The sequence below is a fragment of the Megascapheus bottae genome, chromosome 1, assembly GCF_031878675.1.
Source record: "Megascapheus bottae isolate mThoBot1 chromosome 1, mThoBot2.hap1, whole genome shotgun sequence".
Lineage (NCBI taxonomy): Eukaryota > Metazoa > Chordata > Mammalia > Rodentia > Geomyidae > Megascapheus > Megascapheus bottae.
The window spans coordinates 69,832-92,594 of NC_143509.1; the positions used below are offsets into that span (position 1 = coordinate 69,832).

Sequence of the window (22,763 nt, forward strand, 5' to 3'; positions counted from 1 at the left end):
TTAGAAATTATTTAGAAACGTAGACACACCATCTTGTTTGTTTTAACCTCTGCACCCTTTCATATGCTGCAGTATTGAGAAAAGAGGGGCCAGGCGTGGTGGCTCACACCTGTCATAGCTACCAAACAAAACTGGGCCTCTGTGTAAAAAGTGCTTATCACAGAGGGCACACACCTGTGGCTGAGCCGGGCGCTGTGGCGCACGCCTGTCATCCCAGCTACTCAGCGGCCTGAGATCTGAGGATCAAGGTTCAAAGCCAGCCCAGGCACAAAAGGACCGGAGGCTCTTATCGCCAGTTTATCTCTAGCAGAAGGGAAGTGGGGCCTGGCTCAGGAGGCCCACCGGGGTGAGACCGGGTGGGCGGCACAGAGACTCCCCCGTGGGTGTGGAGAAGAGGGCTGGGTGTCTGCGCACCTGGCCTGCAGGGGCAGCACAGACCCGTGGGGCAGGGCACACAGGACACTCCAGGGCTCCAGAGTAAGTGGATAACTTTTATTTTTTGGACTTAAAGACTTCCTAACTGTGACCCCCCCCCCCACAAATCGTGACTGTGACCGCGGTGATCCCCAACCCTCACGCACAGGCAGCATTCTTCTCTGGCAGAATCCCCCCAACTCTTCCCCACCCCCAGAGCTGTGGAACCCCTTCCTTCCACCTCATCCCCACAACTGTACTGTCCCGCCGCCCCCAGAGAACCCGCCAGGTTAAAGGACCCTTGAAGGCAGGAGCCCTGCGGTCACCAGGATGCCGGGGTGGCCAGGCTGCTGGCGGAGCTGGACTGCAGGACTGCTGCAGGCTGTGACCTGGGAGACAGGAGAGGGTCTCAGACAGTGCTCAAGGCCCGGCCCCGCCCACACCCTCCGGGTCCCTGGCTCCCCGCCCCCTGCCCCGCCCCGCAGCTCAGGCCCTGCCTCCAGGTGGACGGCTCCGCCCCCACCCGCCTCCCGGCGAGCGGCCCCGCCCACACCCTCCGGGTCCCTGCCGCCACGCCCCGCAGCTCAGGCCCCGCCTCCCAGCGGATGCCCCGCCCACACCCTCCGGGTCCCTGGCTCCCCGCCCCCGCCCCGCAGCTCAGGCCCCGCCTCCCGGCGGATGCCCCGCCCACACCCTCCGGATCCCTGCCTCCCCGCCCCCGCCCCACAGCTCAGGCCCCGCCTCCCGGTGGATGCCCCGCCCACACCCTCCGGGTCTCTGCCTCCCCCCCCCCCGGAGCTCAGGCCCCGCCTCCTGGCAGACGGCTCCGCCCACACCCTCCGGGTCCCTGCCTACCCCCACGCCCTGCAGCTCAGGCCCCGCCTCCCAGTGGACGGCTCCGCCCCCCGCCCCGCCTCCAGGCGGGTGGCCCCGCCCACACCCTCCGGGTCCCTGCCTACCCCCACGCCCCGCAGCTCAGGCCCCGCCTCCCAGTGGACGGCTCCGCCCCCAGCCCCCCTCCCGGCGGGCGGCCCCGCCCACACCCTCCGGATCCCTGCCTCCCCGCCCCGCCCACACCCTCCGGGTCCCTGCCCACCCCACGCCCCGCAGCTCAGGCCCCGCCTCCCGGCGGGCCGCCCCGTCCTTTCCTAACTCTTACTCCCGGAGCGGTTCCACGCCCCGACCATCCTGGCCCCGCCCACAGTGCCCTGGCCCCGCCCTCCGCGCCCCGGGCCCCGCCCACGCCCGCCTCGCCTCCCCTGCGCCCCACCCCGCGCGTGCCCGGCGCTCCTCCGCGCCCTCCACCGCCCCGTGTCCAGCTCGCCCCTCCTCACCCGCCGCTTCCGGGGGTCTCAGGGCAGCAGAGCGGCCCTGCCCAGGAGCAGGAGCCCTGCGGTCACCACGATGCCGGCGGTGGCCAGGCTGCGGGCCGAGCTGGACGGGGACGTCCGAGTCATCTCCTTCGGGGCCCTGCAGGGACAGAGGGGCCACGCGACGGCTGCCGCCGAGCCTGCCCGGGCTCCACGCCGCCCCCCGGGGCTGTGCGACCGGCAGGGGTCCTGCCTGGAGGGGGCGGGAGGGGGGGTGGCTCTCCCACCTTCGCTGCTCCAGCTCCGCCAGCGCTTCTTGCAGCCTCTGCCGCAGCTTCCCGTTCTCTTCTGGAAGACGCAGAGAGGGGAGACGTGGCTCGCGGCCGTCGGGGACCCCACCCTCCGACGCCGCCTGCCCCGCGCACCTTGAAGCCCCTGAATCACTTGCTCCTGCCGCTCCCGGTTCTCAGAGTTCTTCCTCTCCAGGTCCGCAGCCAGAGTGGCCTGGAAGGGGCGGGGGGGGGGGGGTCAGGCCGCGGGGGGGGGGACGCTGGACGCCGGCGAGGCCCGCGGTCAGGGGCCCACCGCCTCTCCAGGGTGAGGATCCCGGTCTCCCGCCGTCCAGGGCCGTCGAGCCGGACGCGGGACGCGCAGAGAACCCCCGGGGGGGCTCCTCTCAAGTCCCCCACACCAGGCCGGGCCGGCTTCCCGGGACTCCGGGGGTGCGGCGGCGACCTCGAGGGCCCGTCCTCACCCTGCCGGGCCGGTGGGTCTCCAGCCCCTCCCCGATTACCAGGGTCCGGTTGCAGGCTTGGGCTCGGCCCTCCGCCCGCAGCAGGCCGTCCTGCGCGCGGGCCAGCCGGCCCCGCAGGAGGTCGGTGGCGTTGCGGCACTCGCGCTCCGCCCGGCCGTCTCCGGGGGCACAGCGGGCAGCCACCACGCCCAGGGCCGCGGCTAGGCCCGCCGCGAGCAGGGCCAGCGCGGCCAACGCCGCCCCCAGCCGGGGCCCGCAGCCCGAGGACGTCTTCATCTTCCAGGCAGCGGCGCAGGACGGGCGCCAGCGAGGCCCGGAGCTGCGCGGGCTCCGCCGGCCACGCCCCGCGGCCGCGCCCGCCGCCGACCCCTGCCCCGGCGCGCTCGGTTTCGGTTTCCCGGAGAGGGGCGGGCCGCGGGCGCCAGATCCGGGGGAGGAAGAGGGACGCCCCCACGGAAGCTCACCCTCCTGCGGCTCCGGCCGTCCAGGGGAGCCGGCGCTGACCGCGAGCGGCCTGCGACCCTGAGCCTGCGGGGAACGTGGCCCGACCCTCCAGAGACCCCGACCCTAAAGACAGACACCGACCCTCCAGAGACAGACACTAGAGACACAGACACACACTCCAGAGACACAGACCCTCCAGAGACAGACACTAGAGACACAGACACACACTCCAGAGACACAGACCCTCCAGAGACAGACACTAGAGACACAGACACACACTCCAGAGACACAGACCCTCCAGAGACAGACACTAGAGACACAGACCCTCTACAGACACCGACCCTCCAAACACAGACACTCCAGATAGACACAGACACTCCAGAGACACAGACACAAACTCCAGAGACACTGACCCTCCAAACACAGACACTCCAGACAGACACAGACACTCCAGAGACACAGACACACACTCCAGAGACACAGACCCTCCAGAGACAGACACTCCAGAGACACAGACACACACTCCAGAGACACAGACCCTCCAAAGGCAGCCACTCCAGAGACAGACACAGACCCTCCAGAGACAGAAACAGACCCTCCAGAGACAGACACAGACCCTCCAGAGACAGACACTAGAGACACAGACACACACTCCAGAGACAGACACCGACCCTCCAGAGACACAGACCCTCTACAGACACCGACCCTCCAAACACAGACACTCCAGACAGACACAGACACTCCAGAGACACAGACCCTCCAAACACAGACACTCCAGACAGACACAGACACTCCAGAGACACAGACCCTCCAAAGGCAGCCACTCCAGAGACAGACACAGACCCTCCAGAGACAGAAACAGACCCTCCAGAGACAGACACAGACCCTCCAGAGACAGACACTAGAGACACAGACACACACTCCAGAGACACAGACCCTCCAGAGACAGACACTAGAGACACAGACCCTCTACAGACACCGACCCTCCAAACACAGACACTCCAGACAGACACAGACACTCCAGAGACACAGACCCTCCAAAGGCAGCCACTCCAGAGACAGACACAGACCCTCCAGAGACAGAAACAGACCCTCCAGAGACAGACACAGACCCTCCAGAGACAGACACTAGAGACACAGACACACACTCCAGAGACAGACACCGACCCTCCAGAGACACCGACCCTCCAGAGACAGACACTAGAGACACAGACCCTCTACAGACACCGACCCTCCAAACACAGACACTCCAGACAGACACAGACACTCCAGAGACAGACACACACTCCAGAGACACTGACCCTCCAGACACAGACACTCCAGAGACAGACACAGACCCCCAGAGACAGACACAGACCCTTCAGAGACAGACACTCCAGACAGACACAGACACTCCAGACAGACACAGACACTCCAGAGACACAGACACACACTCCAGAGACACTGACCCTCCAAAGGCAGACACTCCAGAGACAGACACAGACCCTCCAGAGACACAGACACACACTCCAGAGACACAGACCCTCCAAACACAGACACTCCAGACAGACACAGACACTCCAGAGACAGACAGACACTCCAGAGACAGACACACACTCCAGAGACAGACACAGACACTCCAGAGACAGACAGACACTCCAGAGACAGACACACACTCCAGAGACAGACACAGACACTCCAGAGACACCGACCCTCCAGAGACAGACACTAGAGACACAGACACACACTCCAGAGACACAGACCCTCCAAACACAGACACTCCAGACAGACACAGACACTCCAGAGACACAGACACACACTCCAGAGACACAGACCCTCCAGAGACAGACACTAGAGACACAGACACACACTCCAGAGACACAGACCCTCCAGAGATAGACACTAGAGACACAGACCTTCTACAGACACCGACCCTCCAAACACAGACACTCCAGACAGACACAGACACTCCAGAGACACAGACACACACTCCAGAGACACAGACCCTCTAGAGACAGACACTAGAGACACAGACACACACTCCAGAGACACAGACCCTCCAGAGACAGATACTCCAGAGACAGACACAGACCCTCCAGAGACACAGACACACACTCCAGAGACACCAACCTTCTACAGACACCGACCCTCCAAACACAGACACTCCAGACAGACACAGACACTCCAGAGACACAGACACACACTCCAGAGACACTGACCCTCCAAAGGCAGACACTCCAGAGACAGACACAGACCCTCCAGAGACAGACACTAGAGACACAGACACACACTCCAGAGACACAGACCCTCCAGAGACACCCTCCAAAGGCAGACACTCCAGAGACAGACACAGACCCTCCAGAGACAGACACAGACACTCCAGAGACAGACACACACTCCAGAGACAGACACAGACACTCCAGAGACCCCGACCCTAAAGACAGACACCGACCCTCCAGAGACAGACACTAGAGACACAGACACACACTCCAGAGACACAGACCCTCCAGAGACAGACACTAGAGACACAGACCCTCTACAGACACCGACCCTCCAAACACAGACACTCCAGACAGACACAGACACTCCAGAGACACAGACCCTCCAGAGACAGACACTAGAGACACAGACACACACTCCAGAGACACAGACCCTCCAGAGACAGACACTAGAGACACAGACCCTCTACAGACACCGACCCTCCAAACACAGACACTCCAGACAGACACAGACACTCCAGAGACACAGACCCTCCAGAGACAGACACTAGAGACACAGACACACACTCCAGAGACACAGACCCTCTAGAGACAGACACTCCAGAGACACAGACACACACTCCAGAGACACAGACCCTCCAAAGGCAGCCACTCCAGAGACAGACACAGACCCTCCAGAGACAGACACAGACCCTCCAGAGACAGACACTAGAGACACAGACCCTCTACAGACACCGACCCTCCAAACACAGACACTCCAGACAGACACAGACACTCCAGAGACACAGACACACACTCCAGAGACACTGACCCTCCAAACACAGACACTCCAGAGACACAGACACACACTCCAGAGACACAGACCCTCCAGAGACAGACACAGACCCTCCAGAGACAGACACTAGAGACACAGACACACACTCCAGAGACAGACACCGACCCTCCAGAGACAGACACTAGAGACACAGACCCTCTACAGACACCGACCCTCCAAACACAGACACTCCAGACAGACACAGACACTCCAGAGACACAGACCCTCCAGAGACAGACACTAGAGACACAGACCCTCTACAGACACCGACCCTCCAAACACAGACACTCCAGACAGACACAGACACTCCAGAGACACAGACACACACTCCAGAGACACTGACCCTCCAAACACAGACACTCCAGAGACACAGACACACACTCCAGAGACACAGACCCTCCAGAGACAGACACAGACCCTCCAGAGACAGACACTAGAGACACAGACACACACTCCAGAGACAGACACCGACCCTCCAGAGACAGACACTAGAGACACAGACCCTCTACAGACACCGACCCTCCAAACACAGACACTCCAGACAGACACAGACACTCCAGAGACACAGACCCTCCAGAGACAGACACTAGAGACACAGACCCTCTACAGACACCGACCCTCCAAACACAGACACTCCAGACAGACACAGACACTCCAGAGACACAGACACACACTCCAGAGACACTGACCCTCCAAACACAGACACTCCAGACAGACACAGACACTCCAGAGACACAGACACACACTCCAGAGACACAGACCCTCCAGAGACAGACACTAGAGACACAGACACACACTCCAGAGACACAGACCCTCCAGAGATAGACACTAGAGACACAGACCTTCTACAGACACCGACCCTCCAAACACAGACACTCCAGACAGACACAGACACTCCAGAGACACAGACACACACTCCAGAGACACAGACCCTCTAGAGACAGACACTAGAGACACAGACACACACTCCAGAGACACAGACCCTCCAGAGACAGATACTCCAGAGACAGACACAGACCCTCCAGAGACACAGACACACACTCCAGAGACACCAACCTTCTACAGACACCGACCCTCCAAACACAGACACTCCAGACAGACACAGACACTCCAGAGACACAGACACACACTCCAGAGACACTGACCCTCCAAAGGCAGACACTCCAGAGACAGACACAGACCCTCCAGAGACAGACACTAGAGACACAGACACACACTCCAGAGACACAGACCTTCTACAGACACCGACCCTCCAAACACAGACACTCCAGACAGACACAGACACTCCAGAGACACAGACACACACTCCAGAGACACTGACCCTCCAAAGGCAGACACTCCAGAGACAGACACAGACCCTCCAGAGACAGACACAGACACTCCAGAGACAGACACACACTCCAGAGACAGACACAGACACTCCAGAGACACCGACCCTCCAGAGACAGACACTAGAGACACAGACACACACTCCAGAGACACAGACCCTCCAAACACAGACACTCCAGACAGACACAGACCCTCCAGAGACAGACACAGACACTCCAGAGACACCGACCCTCCAGAGACAGACACTAAAGACACAGACACACACTCCAGAGACACAGACCCTCCAAACACAGACACTCCAGAACAGACACAGACACTCCAAAGACACAGACAATCCAGAGACACAGACATACACTCCAGAGACACAGACACTCCAGGGGCACAGACCCTCCGGAGACACTATACTCTGCCAAAACAGCCACTTGGCAAAAGGCAGGAGCCACACACACGTGGTGGGTACGAGCAAGCAGGCAGCCATGAGCGAAATCTGCAGTTATCCCCATCCTAAGCAATGCATACACAGTTCATGAGGTGCTAGAGCCATGAGGGGCAGAAAGGGCACTGGTGCAGCTGTTGCCCCACACCAGAGATAACACATGGAGGGGAGAGACAATTGTGATCAGGCTGGTGGGGAGGCTCGCACCCGTCATCCTAGCTACTCTGAAGGCTGAGATCTGAGAATGGAGGTTCAAAGCCAGCCCGGGGCACTAAGGTCTGAGAGACTCTTTTTCGTGTGTGTGTGTTGGGGGGGGGACACATGGGATTTGAACTCTGGGCCTGGGCACTATCCCTAAGTTCTTCAGCTCAAGGCTATCACCCTACCCTTGGAGCCACAGCCCCACTTCCCGTTTTCTAGAGATTAATTGGAGATAAGAGTCTCAGGACTTTGCAGTGCCAGGGCTGGCTTTGAACCTTGATCCTCAGATCTCAGTTTCCTGAACAGCTAGGATTACAGGCATGAGCCCTCCCCACACCTGGCTAGATTTATTATTTGTAATCACTAGCATTTATTATGTTTTCAGTAATCCCTAGATTTATTACCTGCCTGTCTGTAATGGTTAACAAATTTTTGCTTGCCTGTATTCTTACACCTACACCCCATCTGCTGGTGGTCTTTTGCCTTTTAAAAACCCTGTTGAATGGAAGATCAGACTACACTCTGCTATCTGACTAGTGGATGTAGTCCCATAGCAAATTAAGGACTCCTTGCCCTGTTTTCCCGAATAAGTGGCAGTATTTTTAACCGGTGGCAGTATTTTCTAGAATTCGGATTCTTCAAAGGTTTGCTTTTCTTCTCTTCACCGTGGCTGGCTGGGAGTGGGGTAGCTGGAGGAGGCTGGTGAGGTCAGTGGAAAGCTCCCACTCACATTCCTTTTAACCCCACTGATAAAAGATTTATCATAACAAGCAATACATGTGGTACTTGCAGCTTTTAAAGTTATTTGATAAAGATTTATTGCCTCCTAGGTGCCAGAGATTCACACCTGCTGAGATCTGAGGTTTGTGGGATTGCAGTTCAAAACCAGCCCAGGCAGAAAGTCTGTGAGTCTTTTTTTCCCCCCAATAAACTACTCTGAAAAAGCCAGAAATGGCAGCTGGGAAAATGGCTTTGTGAGAAATATGAAATCTCCCCATAATGTAATAGTAACCAATAGCAACCACTCGAAAGTACTTTCACAACACAAACATAATCCAAAGTCTTAAAAGAATGGCCTTTAGAATAGTGCAAGTAGCTGCAGTTTATACAATGGGCTGGAAAAACAGCCAACAGGATGTGCAGTTTGAGTTGGTTCGAGTCAGTGAAACTGAACCTGAATAAGAGAGGGAAATTCCAGGAATAAAACAATAAAATATGGCCAGAAACAAGACATGCAGTCAACTGCCTGTTTAACCAAGTGGAAATTCAATAAACCCCTAGCTGAGTCTTACCTAATGTGATTATAATCAATCATTACTCTGTAACTATGCTTCTGCTTCTGTAACCTGCTTCAGCCACCCATAAATATCCCCCTCTCCCCAGCCTAGGTGCGCAAGTCTCCTAGGAGATCTTGTTGCCCCGGGTACCCGTGTTCCTGAATAAACCTCTTGCTGATTGCATCCGACTGCGTGGTCTCGCTGTTCCTTGGGAAGGGGGCTCCGTCTGGAAGACATCCCGCTGAGTCGGGAGTCTAACATTTGGAGGCCCCAGCGAGATAGGAGACCCCCACCCAGGGACCACCGACCCACCTTCGGGAGGTAAGCTGGCCAGCAAATTTCTGTTGTCTTTTGTATGTCCTGTCTTATGTTAAGAGTATTTCTGGAATCTGTGACTCGGCCATGTCAATCTGTATTTCTGGAATCTGTGATTCGGCCGTCTGTATCTGGCGGACCCGTGGAGGAGCTGACGAGCTCGGACTCCCGACCGCAGCCCCGGGAGACGTCCCGGAGGCATCTGGGGTCAGATTTCTGACCCATCTGGTATCTGTTTTCGGGGCTTCGCCCCGGTCTGAGGACTCTCTAGTCCATCTGTTTTCGGGGCTTTGCCCCGGTCTGAGGATCTGTGACTCGGCCGTGTCAACGCCCTTCCCCTTTCGGTTTTGCACCGAAGCCGCGCTGCGAAGTGTCTCTCGTTTGGTGTCTGTTTAATTGTTGTGTTTATAGTGACGGGACTGGGACTGACTATTAATATGGGACAGTCTGTGACTGCTGCCATGTATGCCATCAAAATTTGGGGTACTTAAAGGTCTCTGCTTCTGTCTTGTTTTGTGAGATGTTTTTTTGTTGTCTAGTTTTGTTTTCAAAATTGGTACCAGTCTTAAATATGGATCCTTGCAATTTTTGTGTGTGTATTCTGGGCAGTTGTAACAAGCCCTAGAAAAATAAATCACTGCTAAGTTGCCTTGTAAAAAGTTTTGTTCTGAACCTGGTTCTCACCTGCAAGAGTAAAATTGGCAAAGCTCTCTTGACACAAACTTCCGGAAAATGAACGGCTGATATTAATTTTGCGCGCTTCAAGATCTTTAAGTATGAATATATGAATGAGTAAGTGAACATGTTCAAGATTAAATTGTCAGCATGCTGTATAAAATAATGGATATATTTATACTTGAAATAAAAAAAGGCAATTGGGTAAATCTAAGTCTAAACTTCAAGAAAATTATTAGGTTAAAATGTTTTACAATGTCTCAAAGGGTTATTGCATTGCTTTAAAGAGAAACTGGTAAAAAGTATTTTTCTAAAGTAGAAAAAGTATTTTCTAAATGAAATTTGCATTAATAATTTGATATTGAAATGCACAGAGCTGTTTACATTGTGAACATTGTATCCTGTTTAACCCAGAGGTATTAGGGAATTTAGAATCTATTTCCTTAAAAATTTGGAAATAAATATTTATTTCAGAGACCTTACCTATTTTTCAAAACTGTCTAGGTAATCAAATGCTAAGAGAAAGGATGGGAAAACTTAGGATAGTCCTATGTGACCATCTTGGGGGGTGAGAGGTGGACTGGCAAAGGTGCAGCCTTGGGTAAGCTGGAGTGAAGGCTGTTCACTTAACTTGGTCAGGTGAACTGAGATCCACATCTTTGCTCTTTTTCTTTGCAGACTGACATTGAAAATCTGATGGTAAAATCTGGGTAATATGATTAGTATTTTAAAAGGAATAAATATTTAAAAATTTATCTCTGTATAATTTGGGTTCATGCTACTGCATTGCAATTGGATGCATTCTAGAAAAAGAAAGAAACTAAGTCCAGATTTAGACTTTTGGTGCACTGATGATGTTTACAGTTCTTGCATTGAGGAAAAACTTATTTGAGTTTAAACTGTTGCTGGAGTTTTGAAACCTGGAAACAAAGGGAGTTCCTTGGGCCCTTAAAGATTTTTCAAATGCACATAAAGGCTAAAGTGTTAATTGTTTAGGCAAATATCAGTAAAAATTTTTAAAGAACATTGGAAATGGGTTTCTGAACAAAGTTTGAAATTGAAATTATCCTAAATGTTTGTTTAAACAAGAAAAATTAGGACTACCAAAATGGTTGCTTAATTGCTATTTCAGCTTATTCTTGCAAGTTACTCTATAGCAATCTGCAGCAGGTCCATGGAGAAGGACAGCAGATCCTCATTCAGATGTAAATTTGGCCCTCACCAAGTTCCAGGTAAGGTCATGCTTAGAGACTATTTCTGAGTTGACCACCTTGTTGCTTCTAATTGGAGTAAAGTGGCCTTTGTAGGACTCACTGATCTGAAAGCCGCAGTTTTGAGCCAGCCCGGGCAAGGCAAAGTCCCTGTGAGACTGTGGTGTCTAATCTGTCAGAGTGCTATTGAGAGTTGCTTTGGAGCTCCAAGTGGCAGAGTGCTAGCTCTGAGCTGAAAAGCTGGGGGACAACACTCAAGCACCAGGCCCAGGACTCAGTGGCAGAGTGCAAGCCTTGAGCTGCAGAGCTGAGGAGAGGCACTCAGGCCCTGTGTTTGGGACTTAAAAGTGGCAGGGTGCTAGCCTTGAGCTGGAGAGCTGATAGACAGCACCCAGACCCTGAGTTCAAGTCCAGCAACCAACAAAGTGAAATGCCAATGGGACATTTATTCCTGTGTGGAGAGACCCTACTGGGACAATGAAGCATCCAAATGCAGTAAGCCACAGCTTGGATAGTAGAGGTGGTGTCAGATCCTAGAGTCATTTGTGCTTGGCCATTCAAAATTAATCAGAGCCGGGAGGTCATAGAATAGTTTGTAAGCATGCCTTACTAATGCCCATGCCTTTCATACCTGGGCAGGAACTTGTCAATCATCTGTGATAGAGGATGGTTTAAAATCCTAACTGAGTGAAGTTTAATTTGACACCAGCCACAAATTCAGGGTGGATGTGACGCTTGCGTCCCTATTATCTGTTTAGATCTGGCAACTGAAGCATAGAGTGCAGGGATTAAGTTCCCCAGAAAATCAGGAAAATGCCTTTGCAAATGGGTGTTAAGTAAGCTACACTGTTGTAGCCAAAGAAAAAGTTTGTGCAGTTGTTAAATGCTTTACATGACCTCCAATTTGGAGTAGAATTGTCTTAGTAAAATAGGTTAAGTTTTCAGGGTCCCTGGCTAGGTATAGAGACAACGCCCCTGAGTCAGCCTGAAGAAGTTATAGAAGATGGATCGTCGCCCATCAGTCCTCTTTAGATAAAGGGACCAAAAAGTTGTTTCTTAAAAATTAAGACAGCATAAGTTAGAGGCATAAAAAAAAATAGTAATAACAAATGTGCAAGAGTGGAGACTGCACTTGTGGGGAACGGCTACAGTTTCGAGTCTTCTGTGCCTGTCTAGAGAGTGCTAAGCCTTGTTCAATCTGGTTACTGAAAGTTGCCACCCTGGTATTACTTTGGATTAAAAACCAACGGGTGCCAGCCTGCAAAAATGAGTGTGCTCGGGTAAAGCAACTAGAAAAGCATTGGGAGAATTCACCAGAGTCAGGCCTTAGGTTAAGCTTCTTTAGAAATTTTGCAGGTGACCCAGCAGGAGGTGTGACATTCCATTGGAGCCACCTTACTACCCCAGCCCGGGGAAGTAGACTTTCATGACTGCTCACAAATCCTTGCAGAAGTCCACGGGGCCCGGCCCGACTTAACAGATCTCCCCCTCCAAGACGCAGACTTCACCTGGTTCACAGACGGCAGCAGTTTCCTGGATAACGGAGAGCGGAAGGCGGGAGCGGCTGTCACCAATGAGACGGAGGTAATTTGGGCCGAAGGACTACCTCCTGGGACATCGGCTCAGAAAGCCGAACTCATTGCCATGACCAAGGCCCTCCAAATGGCTGAAGGTAAGAGGCTCAATATTTACACGGATAGCCGATATGCATTTGCTACAGCTCACATACATGGAGAAATTTATAGAAGAAGAGGCCTACTAACCTCAGAGGGAAAGGACATTAAGAACAAAGCCGAAATTATAGCCTTGTTGACTGCACTATTCTTGCCCAAAAGACTGAGCATTATGCATTGCCCGGGCCACCAAAAGGGGGAATCAATGGAGGCCAGAGGTAACCGCCTAGCAGACAAAGCGGCCCGGGAAGCTGCACTCCAGGGTAAGAGAACTCCACAAGTGCGAGTCCTCCCAATGACAGAAAAGTCCCTCTGTAACCTTCCTCCACTCCCATACACCCCAGAGGACATTGAGTGTCTTAAGAAAATGGGGGCGGCTTATGATTCCAAACAAGGACAATGGACTTTTGATGGAAAAACAGTTTGGCCCAAAAAGTGGACTTTTAAATTCATTCTGGATCTCCACACTCTAACTCATTTAAGTAAAAATAAAATGAAGACTCTTATAGAGCGGCAGGAAAACCTTGGCCACTTCTTGGGAAAGGAAGAGGCTTTACAACAAGTGGCTGCCCAGTGCCCAGCGTGTGCTAGGGTGAATGCAGGACAGACTAAAATTGGACTTGGAACCAGAGTGAGAGGACACCTCCCAGGTGTTCAATCTTGGTTGTAAAAATCTCTAACATCCTTGTCTGAAGAACTTTTCTTAAAGGATAGTGATTTGTATGCTGCTTTGAAAGAGGAATGCTGCTTTTACGCAGACCAGACAGGAATTGTACGGGAAACTATGAGTAAACTTAGGGAAAGACTAGCAGAAAGAGAAAAGGAATTCCATTCCCAACAAGGTTGGTTTGAAAGCTGGTTCAATCAATCCCCCTGGTTTGCAACTCTGTTATCCACTATAGCAGGACCACTCATTATACTCATTCTAATTCTCACCTTGGGTCCCTGTATCCTAAATAGACTAGTCCAATTTGTAAAAGATCGATTAACTGTAGTACAAGCCTTAGTGCTCACTCAACAGTATCAGCAACTTAAGGAAAGAGAGACCACTCTCATTGAATGAAAGATTCCATTCAAGGAACCAGAAGAAAATGGGGGATGTGAGAAATATGAAATCTCCCCATAATGTAATAGTAACCAATAGCAACCACTCGAAAGTACTTTCACAACACAAACATAATCCAAAGTCTTAAAAGAATGGCCTTTAGAATAGTGCAAGTAGCTGCAGTTTATACAATGGGCTGGAAAAACAGCCAACAGAATGTGCAGTTTGAGTTGGTTCGAGTCAGTGAAACTGAACCTGAATAAGAGAGGGAAATTCCAGGAATAAAACAATAAAATATGGCCAGAAACAAGACATGCAGTCAACTGCCTGTTTAACCAAGTGGAAATTCAATAAACCCCTAGCTGAGTCTTACCTAATGTGATTATAATCAATCATTACTCTGTAACTATGCTTCTGCTTCTGTAACCTGCTTCAGCCACCCATAAATATCCCCCTCTCCCCAGCCTAGGTGCGCAAGTCTCCTAGGAGATCTTGTTGCCCCGGGTACCTGTGTTCCTGAATAAACCTCTTGCTGATTGCATCCGACTGCGTGGTCTCGCTGTTCCTTGGGAAGGGGGCTCCGTCTGGAAGACATCCCGCTGAGTCGGGAGTCTAACAGCTTAGTGGTAGAATGCTTGCCTAGCAAGCATGAAGCCCAGGATTCGATTCTTCAATACCACATACACAAAAAAGGCAGAAGGGGTGCTGTAGCTCAAGTGGCAGAGCGCTAGCCTTGAACAACTGAAGCTCAGGGAAAGCACCCAGGCAGGCCCTGAGTTCGAGCCCCATGACCGACAAAAAAGGAAAAGAAAATATGACTTTTCTCACATGTCCACCTCCTCTCCCTCTCTTCCTTTCTTTTCCTTCCTCCCCACCCTCTAGGAGACTTGGTCACCCTTTCCAGGCTTCACTCTCAAATATGGCCTGTTGGTCTGTTGCAACCATTTGCTGCCCTTTCTTTATTTTGAAACCTTCATGACTCAGTTTCCTATCGATGCTGAAGGCAGGGAGAGATTTCTCACAGCACAGCATGGGAAGAAGATGTATCAGTGTCACAGGACACAGATACAGGTTGGGGGACAAAGCAGCTTTGGATTGCCTCCTACAGAAAGGCGACCAGGGCCTGTCATCTCTGAGGTGAGTAGAGAGAAGCTGACACTGAGTCTCACTGTTCAATAATTTTGTGTATGTGCAGTGCTGGGATGGAGCCGAGGTCTTGGTCTGTCGGTGTGCTCAGCCACACCCCAGCCCTTCTAAAGAAAAGATTTTGTGTCTGTGTAACTAATCAGTCCTGCAGAGGTCTTGGTTACCCTAGCTGCTCAGGAGGCTGATATCTGAGGGTGGCAGTTCAAAGTCAGCCTGGGCAGGAAAGTTTATGACACCCTTCTCTCCAGTGAAACACCAAAAGCCAAAAATGGAGTTGTGGCTCAAGTGGTAGAGTGCAAGATTTGAACAAAAACAACAAAAGAGGCTCAGGGACAGCGCCAAAGCCCTGGGTTCTAGGCCCAGGAAACACACACACACACACACACACACACACACACACGCACGCACGTTATGCCCAAGTCTCAGGACGACCACCAAGAGACCACTGAGAGTCAGACATTCCGAAATGCAAAAGCAAGGCTTTATTCAGGCGGGCTAGATCCGGGCTCTGTCCTACACTCCCATACAGCGGGAGCCCAGGAGAAGCCCTGAACAGCTTTTCCACAGGGCTTTTAAAGGCAAAGACTACAGATGTACATCAACACAGCAATGAGCTATTGCAATGAGATAAGGTAGGGGTTGGGGCAGTTCAGGGCAGTGGGAGCTCAGGGGGTTCCTATACCAGGAGAGTCCTAATTAGCTGTCCAAGGGTAGTTTTATGGTTTTAGAAAACAAATGCCACCCCTTGAATTTACGCGCGTTCTGCTTCAGTTCTGCTCTGAAAAACAAATGTCACCCCTTGAATCGACGTGCGTTCTGGTTAATTTTCACACAGACAGGTCAGTTCCTGGGACGTAGTGGCACCACAATTCTGTTTCTTTAATTTATGTGCACTGTTGGGTCACTCACAGTTTACATAAAGCTTCGGAATGGGGCGCTTTTTTAGCTCTTCAGAAACCACAGGGCGCGCAGCCTCCCCGCTGGCCTCTATCCCGCCTGCCATTTTCTGACTTAGGCAACCGTCCAGGACGCTGGTTAGACCCGGTCAACGATGCAGCGTGCGATGGAAACAAGTCCCTGCACCTCGGTTTGGGAAGTATAAAGTACAGCAGCCGCTCGCGCCGGCGGCTCCTTTCGCAGCGTCTTCCCAGGACTAGAACTGAGATTTCCCGCCGCTCCCTCCAATTTTCCCGGGTCCGCCCTGGAGGGGGAGGAGGCCGCCCCGAGGAACCCTGGGAAATGTAGTCCTGGCGGCCGAGACCGGGATTTCCCGGCGGAAGTGGCTGGTCGAGAAGACACTTCCAGACCTTTTTCCGCACACGTCGTCCGCCGACGCGTCGCCGCAGCCGCGCGCCATTGGGCAGCAGCGTTCCACGCACGCGCAGCAGGGGCTGCGTCTGGCCTCGCAAGACCTTCTGGGAGTTGTAGTCCTGCTCCTGTCGGAACTCAGCCGTCGGAGGTCCGGGCTGGTCCGCGCCCTCCGCAGGCGCTCGGCTGCCGGGATGGATCCTGCGGCCGCGCCCGACGCGGCGCCGCTGACCGGCCTGGTCTGGTCGTCGGCCTCGGCGCCCCCGCCGCGGGGATTCAGCGCGGTGAGCGACGGCGGGCGGGCGGGACGCCGGGCTGGCCCGCGGCGGGCGGGCGGGCGGGCGGGCGGGCGGCTGACCCGCGTCCTCCCCGCAGATCCCCTGCACCGTGGAGGGCGCGCCCGCCTGCTTCGGCAAGGGCTTCGCGCAGAAGTCCGGATACTTCCTGTGCCTGGGTGCCCTGGGCAGCCTGGAGGTGAGCGGCGCCCCCGCCCCGGCCCCCCGCACCTGGCCGGCCCCCCTCCCCCCCGCCGCCCCCCATCCCCGCCGCCCCCCCATCCCCGCCGCCCCCGCCCCGGCCCCCTCCCCCCCGCCGCCCCCCCTTCCCCCCGCCGCCCCCATCCCCACCGCCCCCCATCCGCCCCGCCGCCCCCCCATCCCCGCCCCCATCCCCGCCCCCCATCCCCGCCGCCCCCCCCCCCACTCCGTTGCCAGCCCGGCTGACCCCCGACCCCGTCTGTCTCCCGCGCAGAGCCCGCAGGAGAACGTGGTGGTCGACATCCAGGTAGTGGCCGACAAGAGCGCGCTCCCGCCCGGCTTCTCCCCGGTCTGTGACCCCCTGGACGCCAGTAAGGCCCGAGGCGCCCGGCCAGCCCGGGGGAGGGTGAGGGGGGGTGGGGGGGACGAGGACGGCCCCCCGGCAAGCACTGCAAGCACGGCAAGCATTGCAAGCGTACGCCACTGGCCTCTGACTGGCCACATTCTTTGCTTTTTTACTTTACATTGATTTATTTTTCCTTTGTCAGTCATGGCTCTTGAATGCAGGGCCAGAGCACTGTGCCTGAGCTTTTTGAACCACAGTGCCACTCTGGCTTTTGTCTCTGTATGTGGTCCTGAGGAATTGAACGGGGCTTCACGCATGGTAGGCAAGCACTCTGCCACTTCTTTCCGAAGTGTAAAAACTCTCTGACTGCACCAGTTCTACACTAGAAAGAGGCCTTGGCAAAGGAACTGTGCTGCCCTCTGGTGTAGAGAACCCATGGGAGGGGACCTTCTGAAGAACAGGAGGAACTGGTCTCCCAGCCAGCCAGCCAGGCCCCTGCCAATCACTAGGCCACGTTTAATGACTGCCTGTGAGGTGACGGCCTTTCCTTGTGCTAAGTTGCTTAGACAGTACCAGGTGGCCTCATCCTTGAGCCATCTCTGGGCACTCTCACCTCTGCCCCTGCTCTCTGTCACTCCAGAGGCCTCCGTGTCCAAGAAGAAACGAATGTGTGTAAAGCTGGTGCCCCTGGGGGCTGCAGACATGGCTGTGTTTGATGTCCGGCTGAGTGGGAAGACTAAGACAGTGCCCGGATACCTGCGCGTTGGGTAGGTCGCCTGGGCCAGCCTGCCTCCTGGCTCCTTCCCTGCCCGGCCTCCACCGGGCCTCCTGTCCTGCTTTCCCCATGTGTGCCTTTTCATGCCAGGGTGGGGACAGCGGTACGTTTTGAGGATTGTCAGGGGACCAGCGAGGGGCTGTGTGTAGCCTGGAATGCTGACAGCACCCAGCACTGTTAGTGCATATCTCGGATTGACGGTCAGAAGGGCGGGCCCAGTGGCTCACCCCTGTCCTCCCAGCTATTCTGGCTGGGATCTGAGGATCTCAGTTCAAAGCCAGCCTGGGCACTAAAGTCCGTGAGACTCTTATCTCCAATTAACCACCAGAAAACTGGAAGTGGCGCTGTGGCTCAAGGGGTAGAGCGGTAGCCTTGAGCTGAGGAGCTCAGGGATAGTGCCCAGGCCCAGAGTTCAAGTCCCATGACCACCACCAACAACAACAACAAAAATCTCATACAAAATGGTGGCCCCATTGAGGCCCAAGGGCCCCAGCAGCTCCACATGGCTCTTCCAAGTCCCAGCCGTATTTTGGGCCAGAATCTTGTCTTTCTCCTGCTGTAGGGACATGGGTGGCTTTGCCATCTGGTGCAAGAAGGCCAAGGCCCCAAGGCCAGTTCCCAAACCCCGAGCTCTCAGCCGTGACATGCGGGGCCTCTCACTGGACCCAGCCAGCCAGCCCAGGTGATTCCTTGGGGACCTGGGGGGAGGGTCAGGAACTGGCCAGGCCTGACCAGGGTCATTGCCCCCCTCCCCCCAGCAAAAACAGCTTGCCTGAGCGAACACTGTCAAGGCTGGGCTCCCGGGCATCCACGCTACGAAGGAGCGACTCCATCTATGAGGCATCCAGCCTCTACGGAATCTCAGGTGAGCACAGGGGGGAGACGGGCACGCGGTGACGGCGGTGGAGCTGTAACTAGTCCGAGATTATGCCCTGAGAAGGCCAGAGTTGGGTCCAGGCCTGTCCTCCACCCGTGTGTCTGTAAGTCTTTGCTGGAGGTCTAGCACACACTGCACAGGCAGTCCTGGCTTCTGTGGACGGGGGCCTGGGGGCGCCGGGCAGCAGGGCTGCCTCAGCTCCTTCTCTGACTTGATCTCTTACAGCCATGGATGGGGTTCCTTTCACACTGCACCCCCGGTTTGAGGGCAAGGGCTGTGGCCCCCAGGTGAGTTGGGGTCTTGGGGCATCCAGTCTGCTTCACCCAGTTCCCTCTGATGCCATGGCTACCCAGCATCCTGCATGGAGGCCCTGGGCGGGGGAAGGTCACTGAGCAAAGTGGGGGTACCAGGGGTCTCAGGACCTCTAGAACAAGAGAGTCCTAGAATGGGGGGTGGGAGGTCTCTAGTTCTGGAATGGAGGATGAAAGGGTCTCTAGTCCTAGAATGACGGGGAGATGGAGAGGTCTCTAGTTCTAGAATGGGGGATGGGAGGTCTCTAGTTCTGGAATGGAGGATGAAAGGGTCTCTAGTCCTAGAATGACGGGGAGATGGAGAGGTCTCTAGTTCTAGAATGGGGAATGGGAGGTCTAGTTCTGGAATGGAGAATGGGAGGGTCTCTAGTCCTAGAACTACGGGGAGATGGAAAGGTCCTAGAACAGGGGAGGGGGATGAGAGCGTCCTTAGTCCTAGAATGAGGGGGGGAGGGGCTCTAGTTCTAGAATGGGGGATGGGCGATCTCTAGTCCTAGAATGTGGGGGGATGGGAGGTCTCTAGTCCTAGAATGGGAGATGGGAGGGTCTCTGGTCCTAGAACAGGGAGCAGGAGGGCCACGATGCCATGGCCAGACACTGGGCCACAGCCTCTGAGTAAGTGAGGAGAGCCTGTGAGCACATGTAGGGTGGGGCTCTAAAGATGAAAGGGGAGCTGGCCCCAAAGTCATGCCTGTAATCCTGAACTCGGGAGTCAGGCAGGATAGTGTGTTCCGGGGCTACACAGACTTTGTCTCAAAGCTAGACAGAAAAAGCGGGAAAAGGAGTGGGGGACCTGGGTGGAGCCCCGTGGAGACTAACCCAGCCCCACCTGCTGCTAGGCCTTCTCTGCATTCGGGGACCTGACCATCAAGTCGCTGGCAGACATTGAGGAGGAGGTGAGTCGCGGGTACGGCATGTGGGAAGGGGTTCCCGTCACCCTGAGCTCTCCTCTGAGCTGAGCCCCTCTTTCCTCGCTGCATTCCCCAGTATAACTATGGCTTTGTGGTAGAGAAGACAGCTGCTGCCCGGCTGCCCCCCAGTATCTCCTAGCTGCCGAAGCCAGGCCTGTGGCCACTTGCTAGCGCTTCCACCACCCCACCCTGCACCAGGGCCATCCTCGAGGATCCAGCCCTCATGCCACCCTGCTGGCTGCCAGATCTGTGGCCAGGGGCGAGTGGAGTCTGGTCCCCTAGCCTGGAGCAACAGGCCTGGAGTTCTGCCGGGCCACAACTTGTGCCTTCAGTGACATGTCAAAACTGCAGTCGACAGCATGCTGCCACTTCCATAATAAACACTACCTAGCCTGCTGTTTGGTGTCAGTCTTCACAAACAGGCGAGGAAAACTGGCCTGGGAGTACAGGAAAGCTGAGCACTGAGGACTCACTGAGCACTGAGTACAGGACTCAAAGTACCTGTTCTGTTGTAAGAGCTTCTGCTGCCTCCGGGGCTGGTGTACCTCTGGCAGATAGGGAAACGGAGGCAGGCATGGGCCTCTAGGAGTACTGGGCATACCAGCTGTAGCTAAACCTACACACACCGACTCTCAGGAAGGGGAGAACCATGGTAACAAGTGGATGGCAGGGTCTGTTGCACCTGCCTGGCTTGGTGGCTCAGCCACAGCTGCAGGCTGGGCAGGGAGTGTGGCTGGGGACACAGGGCTGGGGACAGGACCCACAGCCTGCACCCCAAATGTAAAAGCCAGTGAGTATTACAGCCTAGGAGTGCAGTGGGAGGCCTGGATGCCAGAGGGAGCCAAGGTGGAGGGACTCTGCCTTGGATGCCTCAACAGGGCTATGGTTGAAGACAGCCCATCGGGTCTCCACAGAGGACTGAGGGTGCCTGAACTCAACTTGGCAGGATTCTTGTTGAGGCTGTGTGGTCATGAGGAGCCTAGGTGAAACCTCCCTGGCTCAGCTTTGTTAGTGAGGAGACAGCTCCCCAGTTGCCCTGGATGGCTGTGGGGTGTTGAGGGGGCATCGAGGTGAGGCCCCAGCTGTCCTGTGCAGCTCTGGCTTCGCAAGGCCAGCCCCCCCCCCGCCCCCGGCTGCTGTGGCACTGCCAGTATTGGGGCATCAGGCACGGCCACTCCTGTAGACTCTGATCCAACTGGGAGGCTAAGGCTATTTGTTCTGTCTGGTCACCTTCCAGCTCCCCGAACCAGCCTGGCTTACTTCCCTGAGTGTCCCTGGGGGCCCGAGTCTCCTGGTGACCCATGCTATCCTGAGTTCACTGGACCTGCCCAGCAAAATTACCACCCCTGGATCCCACCGCCTGTACCACCCCAGGCCTGGGGACCACCCCGCAGGCTCACCTGCACCTGTCGGCCAGTGCCAGCTCACCTGTGACCAGATGACCCTCAAGTCAGAGCAAACCCAGGCTGTCCTGCACCTGCACTTCAGCCTGGTCTATCGTGGCTGTCCCGGGGTCACTGGCTCTGGCTTTGGCTCATGACTGAAAAAACCTGAAACCCCAGCAGGGTGGGCCTGGGTGCTGGGGCCGCCTGTAGCCCAATCCGTGCCATCCAGGCCCACAGCCTATTGAACGGTATGGCCCCTCAGGTCTTGTCCTACCTGTCAGTCATCTCTGGCACCACCCCCACGAGTTAGCACTGCTCATCTCCAGGGGAGCTGGCCCTGTTGACACCACCATGTGTCACAGATGGAGGATGGCTGCCACACAGGAGCCCTTGTGGTGTGGGGTGCATGGTGTAAGGGCCAGAATCCTCTCCACAGCCATGAAATACCAGGAGGTTGGTCCCACCCCAGCCAGCACCAGCTAACACCAAGCTAATGGGTTGCATTGCTGTAGCAGAACTCAGGTGAGGCCTGCGTGTAAGGTTTCCTCTGTGCCTGGCCCGGCCTGGCCTCCACTCAGCAGGACACTGACCCTGGCTTGTGGAGCTTTGCTGTTTGATGAGGCTGTGTTCAGGTGGGCTGGAAGCCAGAGAAGGAAGCCAGGTGTGGTCCCGTGACTGCCCGGGTGGCTCTGCCTGGCTCCTGGGTGTCTCTGCACCAGGGCTGCCAACCTAGATCAGGTGTCAGAGCCAGGGACAAGAGCTTGGCTCCAGCCCAGGATGGCCTCAGCTGAGATAGGAAGGTGTTGGAGGGGATCAGGAAGACGTGTGAGGACCACAGGGTGAGGAGGCAGTGAGGGGCCTGTGGTGCAGAATTAAAGAGGCCTTGCTTCCTGCTCTGGGGTTCTGCCTTCCCCAGCCTGGAACCCCAGCTTTCCCCAGCCTTCCCCTGCACCTGTACATGGCCAGACCCTCCGCTGTGGCCACACTGTCCCATGAATGGCTTCATTCCTCGGGCCTCAGTTTCCCTATGCACAGAGTAGTTTATCCTGGGGCCACTGAAGCCAATTAGGAGCTTGCAGTACTGAAACCTGGGCTTGTGAACCCCAGGCCCACGCAGCAGGGCTTCCGTTCA

At 55.3% G+C, this 22,763-nt stretch overlaps 2 protein-coding genes across 3 annotated transcripts; one reads left to right on the forward strand and one right to left on the reverse strand.

Annotated features, from left to right (window-relative positions):
- Positions 1-649: 649 nt before the first annotated feature.
- Positions 650-16,599, reverse strand: Bst2 (bone marrow stromal cell antigen 2). The gene is made up of 7 exons (XM_090351454.1): positions 16,550-16,599; positions 12,887-12,911; positions 2,479-3,045; positions 2,150-2,228; positions 2,012-2,072; positions 1,749-1,884; positions 650-803 (listed from the first exon to the last, which is right to left on the reverse strand). The coding sequence occupies exons 1-6, from the start codon at positions 16,597-16,599 to the stop codon at positions 1,767-1,769; spliced, it is 900 nt and encodes a 299-aa protein (XP_090207580.1). The 3' UTR covers positions 650-803; positions 1,749-1,766.
- A 76-nt stretch (positions 16,600-16,675) lies between these two features.
- On the forward strand, positions 16,676-20,642 carry Mvb12a (multivesicular body subunit 12A). 2 transcript variants are annotated; one of them, XM_090333998.1, is made up of 9 exons: positions 16,676-16,834; positions 16,926-17,024; positions 17,301-17,397; positions 18,013-18,139; positions 18,710-18,829; positions 18,906-19,012; positions 19,250-19,311; positions 20,175-20,231; positions 20,323-20,642. In XM_090333998.1, exons 1-9 carry the CDS (start codon positions 16,745-16,747, stop codon positions 20,383-20,385), a joined length of 822 nt encoding a protein of 273 aa, XP_090190124.1. In that variant the 5' UTR covers positions 16,676-16,744; the 3' UTR covers positions 20,386-20,642. The 2 variants fall into 2 exon arrangements, with proteins under 2 accessions (XP_090190124.1, XP_090190129.1); XM_090334003.1 differs by lacking the exon at positions 16,926-17,024.
- Positions 20,643-22,763: the final 2,121 nt, after the last annotated feature.

Coding starts and splice junctions, on each gene's coding strand:
- Mvb12a (XM_090333998.1), top strand. CDS start 16,745: ATGGATCCTGCGGCCGCGCCCGACGCGGCGCCGCTGACCGGCCTGGTC. Junction 17,025..17,300: donor GTGCCCTGGGCAGCCTGGAG/GTGAGCGGCGCC, acceptor TCTCCCGCGCAG/AGCCCGCAGGAGAACGTGGT. Junction 17,398..18,012: donor CTGTGACCCCCTGGACGCCA/GTAAGGCCCGAG, acceptor CTGTCACTCCAG/AGGCCTCCGTGTCCAAGAAG.
- Bst2 (XM_090351454.1), bottom strand. CDS start 16,599: ATGGCGCGCGGCTGCGGCGACGCGTCGGCGGACGACGTGTGCGGAAAA. Junction 3,046..12,886: donor TGCTGCCGTCTGTGAACCAG/GTGAAGTCTGCG, acceptor GTCTGTCTTTAG/GGTCGGGGTCTCTGGAGGGT. Junction 1,885..2,011: donor GCGGAGCTGGAGCAGCGAAG/GTGGGAGAGCCA, acceptor CTGTCCCTGCAG/GGCCCCGAAGGAGATGACTC.